The 17,494-nt window shown below is 39.7% G+C and overlaps 2 protein-coding genes across 4 annotated transcripts in view; one reads left to right on the top strand and one right to left on the bottom strand.

Annotated features, from left to right (window-relative positions):
• cnnm2b (cyclin and CBS domain divalent metal cation transport mediator 2b) overlaps positions 1–2,160 on the top strand; it is a 47,575-nt gene extending 45,415 nt beyond the window's left edge. For both annotated transcript variants that reach the window (XM_056409886.1, XM_056409885.1), the window contains one exon: positions 702–2,160. In XM_056409886.1, the coding sequence (XP_056265861.1) occupies positions 702–980 (279 nt within the window). In that variant the 3' untranslated portion in view covers positions 981–2,160. The remainder of the gene's footprint in view (positions 1–701) is intronic.
• A 5,192-nt stretch (positions 2,161–7,352) lies between these two features.
• Positions 7,353–17,494, bottom strand: part of nt5c2b (5'-nucleotidase, cytosolic IIb) — a 31,509-nt gene continuing 21,367 nt past the window's right edge. For both annotated transcript variants that reach the window (XM_056408605.1, XM_056408606.1), the window contains 10 exons: positions 16,481–16,534; positions 16,296–16,379; positions 15,398–15,439; positions 15,175–15,282; positions 13,080–13,146; positions 12,791–12,961; positions 11,645–11,696; positions 11,308–11,368; positions 10,886–11,062; positions 7,353–10,271 (listed from right to left, as the gene is read on the bottom strand). In XM_056408605.1, the coding sequence (XP_056264580.1) occupies positions 10,041–10,271; positions 10,886–11,062; positions 11,308–11,368; positions 11,645–11,696; positions 12,791–12,961; positions 13,080–13,146; positions 15,175–15,282; positions 15,398–15,439; positions 16,296–16,379; positions 16,481–16,534 (1,047 nt within the window). In that variant the 3' untranslated portion in view covers positions 7,353–10,040. The remainder of the gene's footprint in view (positions 10,272–10,885; positions 11,063–11,307; positions 11,369–11,644; positions 11,697–12,790; positions 12,962–13,079; positions 13,147–15,174; positions 15,283–15,397; positions 15,440–16,295; positions 16,380–16,480; positions 16,535–17,494) is intronic.

The raw sequence follows: 17,494 nt of genomic DNA, 5'->3' as shown, positions 1-17,494 counted from the left end.
TGAAAAATGGATATAAAGGAAGAATTCTAACAAATATTTGGACATTTAAAGGGAAATCATAAAAATTCATTAATAGATTCATTGTGCAGTTAAAAAAGGGATAAAAAGGAAACATTCAAACAAACAATCGGACATTTAAAGGGAAATCATTAAAATAATGAATTAATTAATTAACTAAATAATGAATTCATTGATTATTTTGTCAAATTTTAAAGCAGCTAAAAAATTCATAAAAGTATGAACACATAAATCAACCTGAATATCCACATAAATAAACACGTGGAGAAAAAAATATACTGTTCAGGCTCTGCTCAGTGAACATGAGTACTGACTAAAGGTAAATGATAACTTCTCATGATGCGTTCAGGTGTAATCTAGTAAAATGTAGACCTATTGTTGGTGATAAACTAGAATAAATCTAGATGTTTTCTCATGAATATAAAATAGATATTAGAGGTGAATTATGATGTTTAACTTCCGAAAGCTTTGATTAACTTCATTAACACCAAGTACGACTATAAAAGTATATATTTTATTTACTCATCATGTGAATTGTGTTTTTATGAAGAACAATAACACTAAACTATAACAAAGTAAAAGTACAACATTTAGTATTTCTGATGGTTTACAGAGTGTTGGAATTACAGTCCAATCAATCACAACCCCGACCTCATCATGCCGTCATCCTCTCCGTCACCTAGGTAACACGGCAACAGTACCAGAACGCCGTCCTGGTGTCACGGATGGACAAAACACCCCAATCCACAGACAGTGAGTTCACTAAGATCGAGCTCACGCCGACGGAGCTCCACGACGGAGTGGAGCCCCCCGCTGTGGTCGTGGTCTCCAGCACCGCCACGGACACCGCCGCCCCGGCGGTGTCCGTGGCCAACGAGACGTCCCACCTGCTCAACCAGCAGCAGAACTGTGTGGGCCTCAGCAGGAGCAACCACAGCGCCCACAACGAGGGACCCATCTAGCCACCGCCGAGCCCCGGCGGAGACCCCCACCCCCCCACAAGACCCTCCACCCTGTCTCATGGACACACACACGGAGAGGTGGCGTAGACGGAGACGAGGGAAAGTGTGGGGGAAGCGGCGGAGGCGAGTGGAGTGAGGGTTCTGCTCCAAAACCGGTACCCCCTCCCCCCCAAGTTAGCCAGTGAGACCCTTTCGCGGAGGGACAGTGAGTGGGGAAGACGGGTACTGCGCGTCACCCTGAACGCCCCCCACCTGAACGTCGTCAGAATCCCCCGCTCCACTACGCCCTCTTACAGCTCAGTCGAATGTTGATCCCATCAACGAGGACTCAAACCCAAACAAGCAGAGCGGCTGGTGAAAGACTGCGCCACCAAATACCGCTTTGGAAGAAACCGCTAAACCACGAACCAAGAATGTTTTCCTGTATTTATTTATTTTATAATATTGTATGTACATATGTAGGCGTGGAGACATGATATGACATGAACTGGCACACCAGCATGCACGAGCATGTACACGGAAGGCGTGCGTGGGGGCACGCGTGTCATATCAACACAAAAGGACATGCTACATATATGGAGACGAACATCCGTTCATGTATATGAGGAGGTGAGGGTCTTTTACAGATACAGTATGTATATTACAGATCTTGTTATTTTTACTATTATCCTAAATCAGGCTTATGGTACACTATCTTTTTCACCTTAAAACAATCACACTATTGCCTTTAAGAGAAATCATATTATTAATTATTTTAACAAAGTGCGATGAACAGCAATTTATTTAAGAGATGATTATGAATTTTTAAAAAGAATCACTGTATTATAAATTGACAGATATATTTGTATGTATATGTACATTTCTTTTTTTGTTTTGAATAATGCTAAACTGCAGCCATCCACAAGTAAAATTGTCCTTAGTCAGTCACTCTTTTTCTCTTTCATGTTTTTGCATCATTTGACCTCAAACATATGTCTTTATGTTCATATGGGAGTAATGCTGCCTAGACTTTAAGTGCCATACCTATGCATGTGGAGGTTGTGTGTCTTATTTTTTTTTGCCAATTTTTACGCATAGTCAAACTTGATAATTGCACAGTATTAATGACCTCATCTAACATGTTGAGCATCATCAACGTCACAAAGAGTAACCTCGACATTAAACGTGTCCACGAATGATACACAGCTCTGCTTTTCCACTGTATGTGCAAACCTGTTTTTTGTTGGTTTTTCATTTTCCATTTGTGGTACATGTGTGTGTGTCCACAACACAACGGTTCAGTTCATAAACACCTTCTTTTTTCTTTTTTTTAAGTACCGAATGTGAAAGAGACTAGACTTTATTTGTTTTGGCTCCCCACACATTGCAGATTATAATCCATGTTTAATAATTCTTCAGTTAATTCAGTTCAAAATCAAAGATATTCTTCACAAATGCTGACTCCTATCAAATATATACAGGACTGTCTCAGAAAATTAGAATATTGTGATAAAGTTCTTTATTTTCTGTAATGCAATTAAAAAAACAAAAATGTCATGCATTCTGGATTCATTACAAATCAACTGAAATATTGCAAGCCTTTTATTCTTTTAATATTGCTGATTATGGCTTACAGTTTAAGAAAACTCAAATATCCTATCTCTAAATATTAGAATATCATGAAAAAGTATACTAGTAGGATATTAAACAAATCACTTGAATCGTCTAATTAACTCGAAACACCTGGAAACACATTTTCAAATGTTTGATTTTGTTTTGCTGTTATAAATCTTTTTTTTTACTTGGTCTGAGGAAATATTCAAATTTTATGAGATAGGATTTTAGAGTTTTCTTAAGCTGTAAGCCATAATCAGCAATATTAAAAGAATAAAAGGCTTGCAATATTTCAGTTGATTTGTAATGAATCCAGAATGCATGACATTTTTTTTTTTTATTGCATTACAGAAAATAAAGAACTTTATCACAATATTCTAATTTTCTGAGACAGTCCTGTATATATGTGTGTATATATATATATGTTTGTATATATAATATATTTACATATATATATGTGTATATAATATATATATATATGTTAATTTCTTTCACAATTTGGGAAACACAAATCTGCGTTCTTGCAGAGAGTTGCGAGGGGAGTGGTCTCAAACTCGAGGCAAAAAGTAAACTATTCCTTGACGTCTATTTCTTCTATTTTACGAGGGGCTTTTTTTGCGTTGGTACCTTCTTATTGTTTTACCTCATAAAGACAGGAATGAGTTTTTACGATATGTGTGCATGAGATTTCCTTTCCTAAAGCTACATAAATCATAGTGTAGAATAATTCAGTTTACTTCATATCTGTCGGGGCGTTGTTGATCTTTTTTTTTTAAACTCTTTTAACTAAACACTTCTTTGATTCCACTTCCAGGCCTGTTCATGAACATTACATGTACTGTATGCGGGCGGTTTCCTTGCCACCTTACAGGCAACAACAATATCCTAAAGCTACGTTAATGTCACATGCAGTTGCAGTGTGTAGCCACTGGTGGTCGCTGTGTTGCCACATGTAATCCAATGTGTGTGTGAGTGTGTGTAACCCTGAAAACGTCACACATGGACAAACAGGCCCTTTCCATCTGCCCCACCAGGAGGGGCATCCACGGTTGTATAAGCAGACGTAGAGTGCCGTCTGCATTGTTTGCAGCTGTTTATTGTTTACTTGAACGAGCTCCTTTGCAGCAGGCCCACTCCCGCTCCGCAGGGACAATCACTCCGGAGACACAGCAATGAATGATGGGTAAAGATGGTGCTCGGGACATTCACACTCTGTGCCTGACAGGAGAGCGAGAAGCATGGAGACTATTTAAAAAGTCCAAGTGCACAACAGGAAACACTTGAGGGGGGGTGGGGTGAGGGGAGCATCAGCTGTGACTGGGGTTATTTCCTTATTCTGTGAAACACACGCATATGATCTTTTTTTTCCCTTCTTTTCTCTTACACACTCCGTCGTCTTGCCGAACACAAGATCAGCATCTTTCCATCATGTGAATGCGTTGCAGGTTTCTTTGTGTTGAACTGGTTCCTTGTGTCCACCCCCGATGCTGCTGCTGTACCCGTGTGCTTCTTCTACCCGGCAACAGCATCCCCATTGCCTCCTGCAGCTGGGGGTTTAATAAAAAAGTGAATGATTAACAGACAGACAGTTGGTGGCTCACTGTACTCGATCTGATGGCGTGCTGCTTCTAAATGATGGTTTTTTAAAATGAGGTTTAATATGAGTTTCTTCCAAAATAATATATGGAAGAATTATTATTTATAATATAGAAATAATATAGATGGTTTTTAATTTAAAAAAACTTCTGAAGTAGTCGAAGCGATTGTGTTTGTTCTGCAACCTCAATCGTGGTATTTCCATCTCTTTGGGAGTAATTTCGCTCCAGTGATGTCACGTGAATATAGTTATATTAGCACAAATACAAAAGAAAAACACAAATGTAAATTTTATGTCAGAGATGTATTCAAATTACACACAAACCCCAATAGGAAAGTAGACTTTGAGATTTTATTTTTAGGGTTTTTTCTAGGTTTTGGTAAAAAATATATACATTGTAGCCAAAACAGATTTTTTTGTAAATTATTTACATAATAGGAACCCCATAAAATACTCTTTTGTTTGCTCTTTTATGTTAAAGTTTTATTTTTTTTAAAGCACTTTCTAAATAAACAATGATTGTAAAAGTTAGCCACGTGCAGTAGTATATCAAATTGAGGCTGCGATGCATTCAGGTGCATCGGGAATCTAATCTTAAAGGACTTTTAATTTCATGAAAAACTTTTTTGAACATGTACATGATGGTTCCATGTGAAGTTAACTGTAGGTGGACCGGTGTTTACTCGTGAACATTATGCTAGGTGGAGGTGTCGGGGCTCACACCACCTGCCATACAAGGAGGGGTGTGTAGAACAGGGTCTCGTGGACTACACTCAGTCATACACTTTCCAGTATCAGTGCTGACTGTACACATAACTATACGCATTTATTACTTTTCATGATGTTTATTAACTGTCGGTTGTGTCTTATTGGTCCCAAGCCTTGATGGATGCCATCTGGAAACCAGAGGAACATAACACAGACCACCTGAGACTACCTGAGACTACCTGAGATCACCTGAGACTACCTGAGATCACATCCCCTCTGAGTGAACCTCTGAGGTAGCTCAGCCGGGTTGGATTTCATGTTGAAGAGTAATGAGAGCACACGATACGTCTCAAATTCAGAAAGCCTCTTTACGGAACTAATTCATGAAATTATAGGATCGTGGTCTGTAATTAACACGCAGACATCACACAGCGTGAAGAAGACCAGCGGGGTTCTGCTCTTCTTTTGACATACCATGACTTTATCTGAATATATTATACAATAAAATGTGTTACTTTTTTCGACATAAACTGTATATACTCATATGTACATACATACATATATATACATATACATACACATATATATGTATATATATACATACATATATACACACACATATATATACTTATATATATACACATACTTATATATATATATACACATATACAGGACTGTCTCAGAAAATTAGAATATTGTGATGAAGTTCTTTATTTTCTGCAATGCAATTAAAAAAACAAAAATGTCATGCATTCTGGATTCATTACAAATCAACTGAAATATTGCAAGCCTTTTATTCTTTTAATATTGCTGATTATGGCTTACAGCTTAAGAAAACTCTAAAATCCTATCTCATAAAATTTGAATATTTCCTCAGACCAAGTAAAAAAAAGATTTATAACAGCAAAACAAAATCAAACATTTGAAAATGTGTTTCCAGGTGTTTCGAGTTAATTAGACGATTCAAGTGATTTGTTTAACACCCTACTAGTATACTTTTTCATGATATTCTAATATTTAGAAATAGGATATTTGAGTTTTCTTAAGCTGTAAACCATAATCAGCAATATTAAAAGAATAAAAGGCTTGCAATATTTCAGTTGATTTGTAATGAATCCAGAATGCATGACATTTGTTTTTTTAATTGCATTACAGAAAATAAAGAACTTTATCACAATATTCTAATTTTCTGAGACAGTCCTGTATATACATATATATATACACATATATATATATACTTATATATACATATAAACACATATATATATATACCCATATATATATTTTCAAATACATATATTCCAGCTCCAAAAACCCACTGTCTGCTCACATTTCTGGCTGACATCCCTGATTTCTGACTCTCTGGTTGTTTTGGTTTCGTTGATGTCATACTTTAAATAAATGTGGTTGATTTTGGACCCTTCCCTCCCTGGTCTCCCACCCCGTGTCGCAGCCTTTGAGTCGGGTTGTGACCCAGAGCAAAAGGTCAAAAGGTCACAGGGTTCAAACGGCGTCAATTTGTTTGAGTCGTCGTGATTTTTTTTTTAAATTGCCGTCCTTGAGCTTCGGCCGTGTGGTCGTACGCATGTCTGGCATCCATCATCTCATAAGTCTGAGGACAGTGAAAACAATCGCGGGAAGTGTCCACAGCCCCTCCCCCGGCGTCTCTGTTTAGGCAACATGTTTTACCCAAGGGCAACTTTTTCAGCTCCAGACCTCGACCTCCCGTTTAGTTTGCGCTCACTCGATGAACGACACACGTTGTCATAGTCACAAGTCATAGGATGTCAAAAGAAGACCAGAACCCCTCTGGTCCCCCTCTCCTCACCCAGAGGCCCTCAACCAACACCGGAGGAGGAGGAGGAAGAGGAAGAATTCATAAATTGGCACTTATTTTTGAAAGTGCTGCACATCAGAAACGACAATATTCTCTGAAGAGTAACTCACGCTCAATGACATCTGCGTTTTGTGTTTTTGTCCCGTGGTGGAAGAAGTACTCGTATTTTACTGACCGCCGTGTAAATATACTCTCAAGTAAACGTCCTGCATTCTACTTGAGTAAAAGTTCAACATGATTAGCATCATAATCTATTCAAAGGACCAATAGAACTTCTCCAGAAGGGCTCATCAGTCATATGGGACTGGATTATAATTAGCACCAATAATGTTGCAGCTGGTAAAAATGGCACCAATTCAAATCCTAAATTCATCAAATTACAATAATTTATTACATTATTTATATTTTTTAGCAATAATTTCAATCGGCAAGTTGCTGGAAACTATGTAAAATATAATATCGGCTTCCTATATAGTACAAAGTAGCATAAAATGGAAATACTGAAGTGCAAGTACTTCACACTCCTATGTTACCTAGTAAAGTAAATGTACTTAGTTACATTTCACCACTTGTTTTAATAGAGCATATATTATTTACAAAGCAATTAATCAAATTTCTACAAACATGGACACAAGCAAATTATGAAAAACTATCTTTATTCGACATTTTTATGTAATTTACCTTAATGTACAGTGTGTAGGATATTTTCTGGAATCAAACAAGCAAAACACTGTTCGGGAGAACATGAAATGATATGAATAAAAACAAAAGGATTACAATAGTTTGGAAAAAAGAAAGATTACTTTTTTTTTGGCCATGAAAACTCAAGAGTGAAAGAAAATGTGTGGAAAAAAAAAACTACAATAAAGGAAATGGAAAAGTCTATTTACAGTTGTGTAAACCAAGACCATTTAAAAACACTAGCTTAGAAAAATAAAAAGAACCCCACGGTATTGATTATAAGTAACATATATGTTACAGTACTTACTATATTACTAATCAAATTTCCCCTTGTAAATTATATTTTAATGTTTTTTGTGTGGGTTTTTTTTAACAGGTTTGCAATTTTTTTTTTTTGCCTGTGTAAACTAGACAAAATGTAAAAATAAATTTAAAAATCCTTAAAATAATACAGTCGTCATACACGTAAAATCAACCGTCATCTTAGCAGAATAGATATGACGCCGATAGTTTTCACATGCATAAGCAAAATATGCAAAGAAAAGAGTTTTTTTTTTCTTTCTTCCTATTTCCAAAGCAGCTGCCTCGGGGAGTTTATCCAGTTAATCCATGTTCACAAAATCAATATTTAATAATTAAAAAATTAAAGAAAAAATAGAAGAAAAAACGATAATGCCAATGATCAGAAGAGGACAAACGGATGACATGTTTCTTAATGTCCTCTCAGCTTGTACCAAATGAATCAGCACAGAGTGAAACATATTCATAAACAGCCAATCAAAAATGATGCAACACAATTAAATGGCCTGTTTCTTCCCATTCTGGGGCCTGAAGCAACAGAACTGACGCAGCGCGTCAAAACCACGTCTCAAAGACAACGTGAGGAAAGTTATCGAGCGGGATGAGAGGGGGGGATATATAAAAGACTCTCTGTGTTCTGCATAGCAACACTGATCGTTTGGACAAACGTTTTAAACTGGAGCAAACCGGTCAGGCGATCTGCTCCACGGTTTTCTGACGAGGCTCGACACTTTTTTGATATTTCACACGAGCGATATCTAAGTTTACGTGTTTTGCACTATTTATTTATTTTGTTATTTTTAAAGAGGACGTCAAAGACTTTCGTTGACCAATCAGCATTCAGCGTCATTAATCAAAGTCTGGTGTGGCGTCACAACTTTCCATCCAAATTTTTTGTGAAAATTTGAAGCGAAAAAACTAAATGCAGATGAATTGTTTTGCAAATATATTATAATTATTTATGAACAGCTGGCGGCTCTACTCCTCCAGTCAGGGACCACGAAGCCATTTCAGATGGAGACAATAAAGACTTACTTCATTATGTCACAAATTTAAATGTAAATTTGTATTTAACACTATAATGAAATAGTCACTTCAGGAGTCGAGAGGCCCGACAGAAGAATACTGCATTATGTCAACGTGAGGGTGAGCAAATAAAAGATATAAACAATATATATATATATATTTAATTAATTAAAAATAAACAACGCCCCAAAACTAAAAAGATAAGCAACGTCAGCTCATCCGTCTGAAGCCACGAGCTCAGCTTCTTTTTTTCTCTCTCCATACATTGTAAAAATAAAAATAAAATAAATAAAATAAAAAGGCAAACTGAGGCTACTTCACCTCCTCCCGTTACACACCTGATATCCCATCGGAAATAAAACCCTCAAATGAAATACTCGAGTTTCCTCTTCCGGAGATAACGGCGCATTAAAAAGAAGAAGAAAGACAACACTGCATGTGAAGCTCGCCCATGGCGTTGAAACCATTCACCCGGAAACCCTCCCGTCCTCCGGGGTTGTCATATTATTGGCGTATAATACGGTTACCTCGCAGTTGCCTGGTAACGAAATATCGCTTCGAGAGCCCCGACGTGTTAACTTCTCCCCGAACACGCACGTGTCACCGCGGCTTGTGCTTCAGTTAGAAAGGATTCTCAGAACGCAGCACGGAGACAGAGACACACACACACACACAGAGACACACACACACACACACAAAGAACTGGTAAAAACAGACTAAACTAAACGGATGAAAAAACTGAACGTTGTTCCCATGTTTCATAAAAAGTGTTTTCATACAGTATGTACATTCCTCCCCCCGCGTGCTGCACACCGCTCTGTTGTTTCTCTATATTGTGCATATTGCGTCAGCAGTTTGTTACAATTAAAACGTTACTGACCCCCGTCGGATGCATTTCGGTCCAGATGGGACTGCAGCTGTTTATCCACCAGCAGGCCCTAAAAGTCAGATTTAAAAAACATTGTGTAATGCTCCGTCTGTGACGATAACAAGGAAATCTAATTAAAAGGTTGTTTTTGTTGTTGTTGTTGTTTTTTTAACGAAGAAGCTTGGATAGTAGGTCGCTCGGCTTGGAGCGGGCCGAGCATGCTAACAGTCGTCTGAGGTCATACCATCTGTCCTTTTTGAGAACTGGTCCTTTTATATTCCCTCAGAAATCTCCTGTATTCATGTGTGTGTGTGTGTGTGTGTGTGTGTGCATACATTGTTGACACACACACACAGAGACAGATGTTTTTTGTTTGTTTTTTTAAGATAACTATCCAACTCTACTGGGAAACATGAGAAGGCCTAAACTTTCTTCCCCATGCCAATCTTATTACTCCTCCTCCTCCTCCTCATCGTCGTCTTCGTCGTGGCAGTGAGTGATCTCCTGGGGCGTCTGGGGGAACAGGTTGGGGGGCTTGATCTCGCTGAAGGAGCGAGTCAGCTGGTTGCGTTTGCAGTCCAGGTCCTTGCAGTCGCTGCAGTGGGCGCAGTTGCGCGTCGCCAGCGGCGACTCGGCGTCGATGTCCATGTGGGCGTGTTCCACCGTCGACTCGTGAGGCATCTGGGGGGGGGACAACAAGGGGGAGGGGCCAGATGTTTCAAAAATAAACTTGGCAACACAGGTCCACTTAGTGGAAGAGTCGGCTCTTTATTGAACCGCGATTACATCTTTACTCATTTCCCCTCGGAGGGAAACTTTGGATTAAATATCCAAAAAGATTTTGGTTTCAAAAGGAAGATAAAGTTGTTCAGGTCTCTGTGTGTCTTGTGTCGTCGTTTGGCTGTTAGACATTTCATTTACTGCTTTTATGTTCTGACGTGATGTTTTTATTCTGTCCATTTTAACACCGTTCTCCCTTTTTTTTTTTTTTTGCTTTGTCCGTTTTGAATTTGAGTCTTCTTGTTGCATGTCATGTTAGGACTTAAGAATACTCACTATTAATTGTTTGTGTACCCATTTGTAAAGCGTAAATATTGCACAAACATTGTATAAGTACTCTTATGTTTTTAGGTTTTTGTTTTGCGACGTCTCTCGGGACTACAGATGAAAAAAAAGCCTCTTGGCTAATAACTCATTTACAGAAATGTCCCTCATCCAATAAACCAAAGTAACACAGACGTGGTGTCGGCCCTCACCTCTGCAGGTGTGTGTGTGGCTTACAGTCAGTGACTCACCAGCACGTGTGGGGCTCTGAAGAGGTAGCTGAAGGGGTAGTACAGCAGGTTGATGAAGGACGCCGCGTACAAGTCGGCGTAGCGCATCACTTGAGAGGCAAACAGAGTCTGTCTGGAGCCGCTGCGGAAAAGGCTTCCCATCATGCCGTAGCACATGTCCATGTCATGGGTCACCTTCTAAAAAGAAGAGAAAGAAGGTGAGAAGGAGAAGAGAAGACACTGAGGAGCCTGCAACATCACGTTGAAGGATGCTAGAGAGTACCGCATCTTACTCATGGCCGTCGATGTTGTTGTTTATCGGTACGACCGCAATGACATCACCAGAGAGGATTTACGTTCATGACTAGACGACATCGGGGCTATCCAACACACACACACACACACACACACACACACACACACACACAAATAAAGGGCCGTACCTTGACTCTCCTTTGAATAGTGCTGATGTCGGGCCTTTCATTGCTGCTGCTGTCCAGGTGTCTGAGGACGGACGGACGGAGGGGGGGGGGAAGACGATGAGGACAGTAGGAGGGCGGGGGAGGGGGGGAGGATGAGGATATCGATATCAAGTATGCCGAGCGGAGTCGTGCCGGGCTATAAATAACCGCCAGTGGACCCGGTTATCAGGCGGGAGCCTTTACCCTCTGGGCCCCGTTGTTCTCTTTTTTCTTTAACAAACACAAAGAGAAGCACAACTTGTGTAGGAGACGCGAGGAGGAGGGGAGGAGAGGAGGAGAGTAAAGATGGAGTCCTTACTTGTAGAGTTCAGCCAAGAAAATGTCCAGACCCTGCAGTTCCTCGAACAACGCTGGAAAACAGGAGAACGGGGTGAAGCCCACGTCGAGCCACGGTGCTCCTTCATCACTTAGCGTGGGTATAAACGCTCTTCATCAACGTCAAAGTCATCTTGAATGGCAATTTTCCATTAGTGGAACATATAGAAGATCGAAAGTATGTTTCTCTCTTGTCCGAGATAAAGTGAGTCGTAATAATAGTAATAAAAGTGATAAAGTGCAAACAGTTAACAACAACGACAAAGAACATTTAGACAAAACGTAATGTATAAATTAAGAACTATACAAATTAAAAAAACTGGAGAATGTGACTGTCCAGAGTCCGTGTTTTGACTTCCTACCAGCTGATTATGAGACTGTAACATGCAGGTACACGCACAGCCAGACCAGTAATCTACACGTCACCGCGCCTTATTTAACCAAGACGTCACCGTCTCCACTGCAGACTCAAGAACACACTCGAGTCGCTTCGTTCAGACGAGAACAAGCACTCGAGTTAGTTCGACAGTCACAGTCAAATACACGAGACGTTATCGTCACCAATACCACAAATGAACAGTGGCGTGAAAAATCAGATCACAAGACGACAACACTGTCTCTGCCTTTTCAACCCAAGATGGCTGAGAACTACAAAAACGTACGAAATAATTGATGTTTGCTGTTGATCGGACTCTGGGTTTCCTCAGAAGTATCTTCACGTGCACAACTTTTTCCTAAAGGCTCACAACCTAACGGAGATTATACTTGCACTGAGGGGCGATGCTTCAGGGAAAGCCAGACCACAACAGGGATTTATGGTTAAACAGAACTTTCTCAAAAGTCAATGTACAGAGAGAAGAACAGCAAGGAAGCCATACGGTTTGCCATGTGCTCCACACTGCTTTATTCCCATTGGCCATGACAGTATTGTCCCCTCAAGTTTCCTCCTGCAAACAGGCCTGAATGGACACCACAGGTTACTGTACCCAGTAGAGACACAGAATTCCTCATCCTCAAAAACATGGAGAAAAAAGAAGAAAAAAAGAGGAGGAGGCTATTTGAAAACCTGATTTGGATATGGACACTCGATGTGTATTCCCGTGTTCGAGGTGTCCGAGTACAAACTCACGGCTCTTGTCGGTCCACACGTGCAGCTCCTGGGCCAGCTCGGGTATCACCAGGAACGTCCTCCAGCCCTGGCGCTTCTTGGACTTGAGGATGTCTCCGAAGATGTGGTCCCCGATGTAGACGATGTCCTTCCCTTTGGCCGCCAGCAGGTCGCACACAATGTCGGAGGAACCTGGGAGGAAGACGCCCGAGGACGTTTAATTACCGACGGATGATCTTATTCATTACACCCGCTACACACACACACACACACACAAGGAACGGATGACGGAGGGGAGAAGGAGTCTTACCACCAGAGTAGACGATACCATGCTGCAGAGGTCCCGTGTAGATTCCTATCTTTAAACGCCCCGTTATCTAAAGTGAGGAACACATGCAGCAGATTAGTGAGAGGAGCCGGGGCACAATCCCACAAGGAAACCGCCGACATGGTCATTTCTTTTAAATGGAGGTTACGCCTAGCTTCTGTGAATCTAAAAAAAAGAAAACGGCCTCCAGTATCTAAACGTTTGCTTTTCCTCACGGTCGTAAACTCTCGAGTTGTTCCGCCTCCCTTGAGTGGAGCTGAGGTTCTTAAGAATCTGTGCGTTGTCTACTCTTGTCAGATTGTGCGGCAGTTAGTGTGTATTTAGTTTAGTTTATTTCGATCAGCAATAATATACAAAAATCTAAATTTCAACAAAAGAAGAAAGTGGCTGACCGAAAGGGTCAAGGCTGAAGCTATCAAGCTTATAAGTGCCCTAACCTATGATTTCATGAAAAAACTTATTTCATTGAACCATATACATATATATATATATTAGGGCTGTCAATCAATTAAAAAAAATTAACTAATTAATCGCACATTTTGAAATTGCGATTAATTAATCGCGATTAATCGCAATTAAGTTAAAAGTTAAATGTTCATTCTTTTTAAAGACCAAACTTCACACAGAGCTGTGTTTCAAAGAGGCTCCTACCTATAAAGTGCCAGCGAGGTATTTAATATTGTGGATGATAAATTGTTTCTTCAGTGAAACATCAGATTAGTAAAAAAGAAGAAGTATATTGAGACCCCATTGGTCCTGTCATCTTTAACACTGAACAACAGCAGAACCAGTGGCCTTGGTAAACTGACTGACATTCACATATGTCACGTTCACCCTCTGGAGGCTGGGGGCATTTTCTCCATTTTACAAAAAAATTTAAATTCACCTTTTAAAGGCGTTTGCATATGACACATACCCACGTGTTATACATCAAACATTCCAGAACAATCTCAGCTCTGTTCAATGAGGCTCATTGTCCTCGCGCCGTGTTCTCTGCTCTCTGACTGACAGGCTGCTATAGAGCTTCACCCGTGAGGTGGGAGGTCCTTTGTGATTTACTGAGTGTTCATTGGTTGTTTTTTCCCCAAAATGTTGACAGACAAACGGATTGACAAATCACGTTGAAGGTTTCGTGTGACGAGTTCTTTCCGCGCCGCGTCACCCGACACGTCGCCCCTCCGTTCCTCTGTGTATCAGAGGGGGAGACGGGAGGAAGGAGGAGCAGGAGGAAACCCGACTGATTCATCCACGAGTTAAACTGATTTCTGCTTCTTATTTTCGCGGAAAAATAATTGTTTTAAAAACGGAAACAGTGTTAAATCGTACTGCCGCGGTTTGACACTCGGTTTGAATGTAAAAACTTCAACGAACACCGGAAGTAAACAAAGTTGCGTTAATTGCGTTAAAATATTTTAGTGCGTTAACGCGGCCAAATTAATCGCATAGATTAACGCGTTAACGCTGACAGCCCTAATATATATACATATACATACATACTCACACACCCATATATACATATACACACACACATACATAAATACACACAGATACACACATACATATTTACATAAAACAATAAACAAAACAAAACAAAATTTAAAACCAGTTGTGAAGACATTCAAATGGGGAAAATCAAGTCTATTAGTAGATTCAGATGTGTTTGCCAAGATAAACACTCCGAAGGCTTAAAAGGATCGATTCATTGCCAAAGACGACAAAACATGAAGCGACGGGCCCGATGAGAGAAAGAAACGTCCTCATATTTTTGTTCGTAAAGTCCATTTTGTTGCCAACCTTTGATTTCTGGGATTCATCAATGTTTTCTTATCTCTGCTCATAGGTAAGAGACAGAGAAAAAACCTCTTGAAAGGGTTAATAATGATAATGATTGGATTATAACAGGTGTGGGGTAAATACATATTATTGGTTGTATTGTGTGTTTAGCTTCTGGATATATTTTTTTCACATGAGTTTAAACAGCTGTTGTGCAACATGTCTGCAACAGGTCTGGATATGTCAGCGTCCACACACACACACACACACACTAATTAACCACAACTGCTCTGCGTCCGCTCACCATGTCGACTTGTCGGAGCACCGTGCCCTCGCCGAAGAACAGCGGCTTCCTGGCGTCCACGAGGATCAGATCAAAGTAGGACTGCCAGTGCCGGTGGGGGATGCCGGGCTGCACGCAAAACAAGCAATCAAGTCACACACACACACACACACACACACATTATGAGACACAACATCAGGTCTTTCACCCTGCATCTGGAAAACAGTGGGAAGCAATTCTTTACCTTGGCGCCATGGGGGAAGTCAAACAGGTAGGTCATAATTTTCTGTGAGAACACAACGCAGCCGTGTTTAGAGTCAATACAGCTGCCACCAGCAGGAACACAAGGAACTGGATCTCAATGTTACATGGGTACATACATATTTATATATATATATAAATATTATATATACATACATATATATATATATGTATGTATATATGTATATATATATCAATAAGTAAATATAAAAAATATATTTATTTATTTATATATATATATATATAAATATATTTATATATAAATAAATATATTTATTTATATAAATAAATATATATATTTATATCCAAATAAATAAATAAATATATATATATATATATATATTTTACAAACACTACCGGTCAAAAGTTTTAGAACACCTCAATTTCTCCAGTTTGTATTGAGATGTACACAGTTTAATTTATCAATGTACTCTAAAGTTAAAGCATAAAACAAATAAACAATTGGAGATAAACAAAATAAATAATGGATCCATTTTGTTTAACAAAATGTAATCTAAATGTTTGGCACCTTTTTGCAGATATAACAGCTGGACACATTGTATAGCATTCTTTCTCCAATGGAAATCAAATATAGTTCAGAAAGTTCTTCCCAACATGGCTGCAGAAGTTCCCACACACGTGTGTTGCACTTTGCACTTTGACTTGTTCCCTGAAAAAGGCCGTTTTGTATAACTCTGAGATGTAAATCATTTTTCACGGTTTGGTAACTTAAACCTTTTTTTTTTAACCTCTGGCAGTTTCCCGCTTACCTTTGTAACATTTCAGTTTATTCACTGGACTTAAACTGCTTGAACTTCAATAAAAACTGGAAACATGGTGGTGCTGTAAGAACCTTTGACCGGCAGTGTACATGTACTCACGTTGGTGTATTTGTAGTCGCTGTTGGTCGCTAAGAAAACCTTGGCTACTTCATTCATTCTGCTGAGAAGAAGAGGCAGCTTCCCCTGGTGGGAGGAAGGAGAGACATTAAAAAGACTGACGCTTGAGGCCTCCCATCCCAGCAGCCTCTCCGGAGTGTGTTCTCCAACACCACTTTACTACTTACATCTCTCACTACATATTTCTCCAAGTTATCGACCGTCTTCTCCTTCAGCGTGCCCTGCGGTGGGAGAGAAAACGGGAGTCAGACTAAACAATCCAGATTTAAATGGATTACAGGTCTGCAGCATTCTGACCTCTTGAGCGTTAGAAGCATCGATACTAGGGCTGCAACTAACGATTATTTTGATAATCGATTAATCTGTTGATTATTTTTTCGATTAATCGATTAATCAGATTTAAAAAAACAAACTGTAATTTTCAACCCTTTATTCAAAACAGGGTCCGTACGGTCATGGAAAACCTGGAAAAGTCATGGAGTTTTTAAATGGCTATTTATAGGCCTAGAAAGTAATTAATTAGTAATTTTTGGAAAAGTTATGCAAATTTGTTATATTCAAGTATTAATTTATACTGAATATATACAGTATGCGTTGGAATTCTCATTGTTAGTTTAAATACTACATCTTCTCACTTGTTCACGTATACACCGAATTTTCACAAAATGTTTAATCATGAAAATTTGGTTTAAATTCCTGGAAAGGTCCTGGAGATCCACTGGTCAGCATGTGGATGAACCCTGTTCATTGGTCATGTGTATGAACCCTGTCATAAACAGACTGACAGCGGTTTACTCTCCTGAGTTGGCTATTTATGGATTAAACGCCTCATATGGTGAGGGGGCGGGGCTTATCTCCGTGGAAAAATATTGTCCGCCATCCGCCACGGAAAAATAACCACTTTTCTACGTTATACTGCTTGTGGAAATGCCACACACGTGGTAACATCTAGCGCCCTGGTGTCTGGGTTCATAACATCACCCGTAGGCGCACTCAGCTCCGTGAATGTCTCCGACGACGTGAATGACTTCCGCTTCCAGCGTCACGAGGGCAGCAGCAGCCAATTAGATTCACTAACGGAGGAGCAACTCAGCGCTGATTGGCTCTCACAACGCAACATTATGGTCTGTCCTCTCCCTCCGCTCCACTCTTGTTTCTCCTGCGCCACTCTGCGCTCAAAT

This window comes from Pseudoliparis swirei, chromosome 24 (genome assembly GCF_029220125.1).
Source record: "Pseudoliparis swirei isolate HS2019 ecotype Mariana Trench chromosome 24, NWPU_hadal_v1, whole genome shotgun sequence".
NCBI classification, from domain to species: domain Eukaryota; kingdom Metazoa; phylum Chordata; class Actinopteri; order Perciformes; family Liparidae; genus Pseudoliparis; species Pseudoliparis swirei.
The sequence above is the reverse complement of the archived record's forward strand: the minus strand, read 5'-3'. Positions and strand labels throughout refer to the sequence as shown.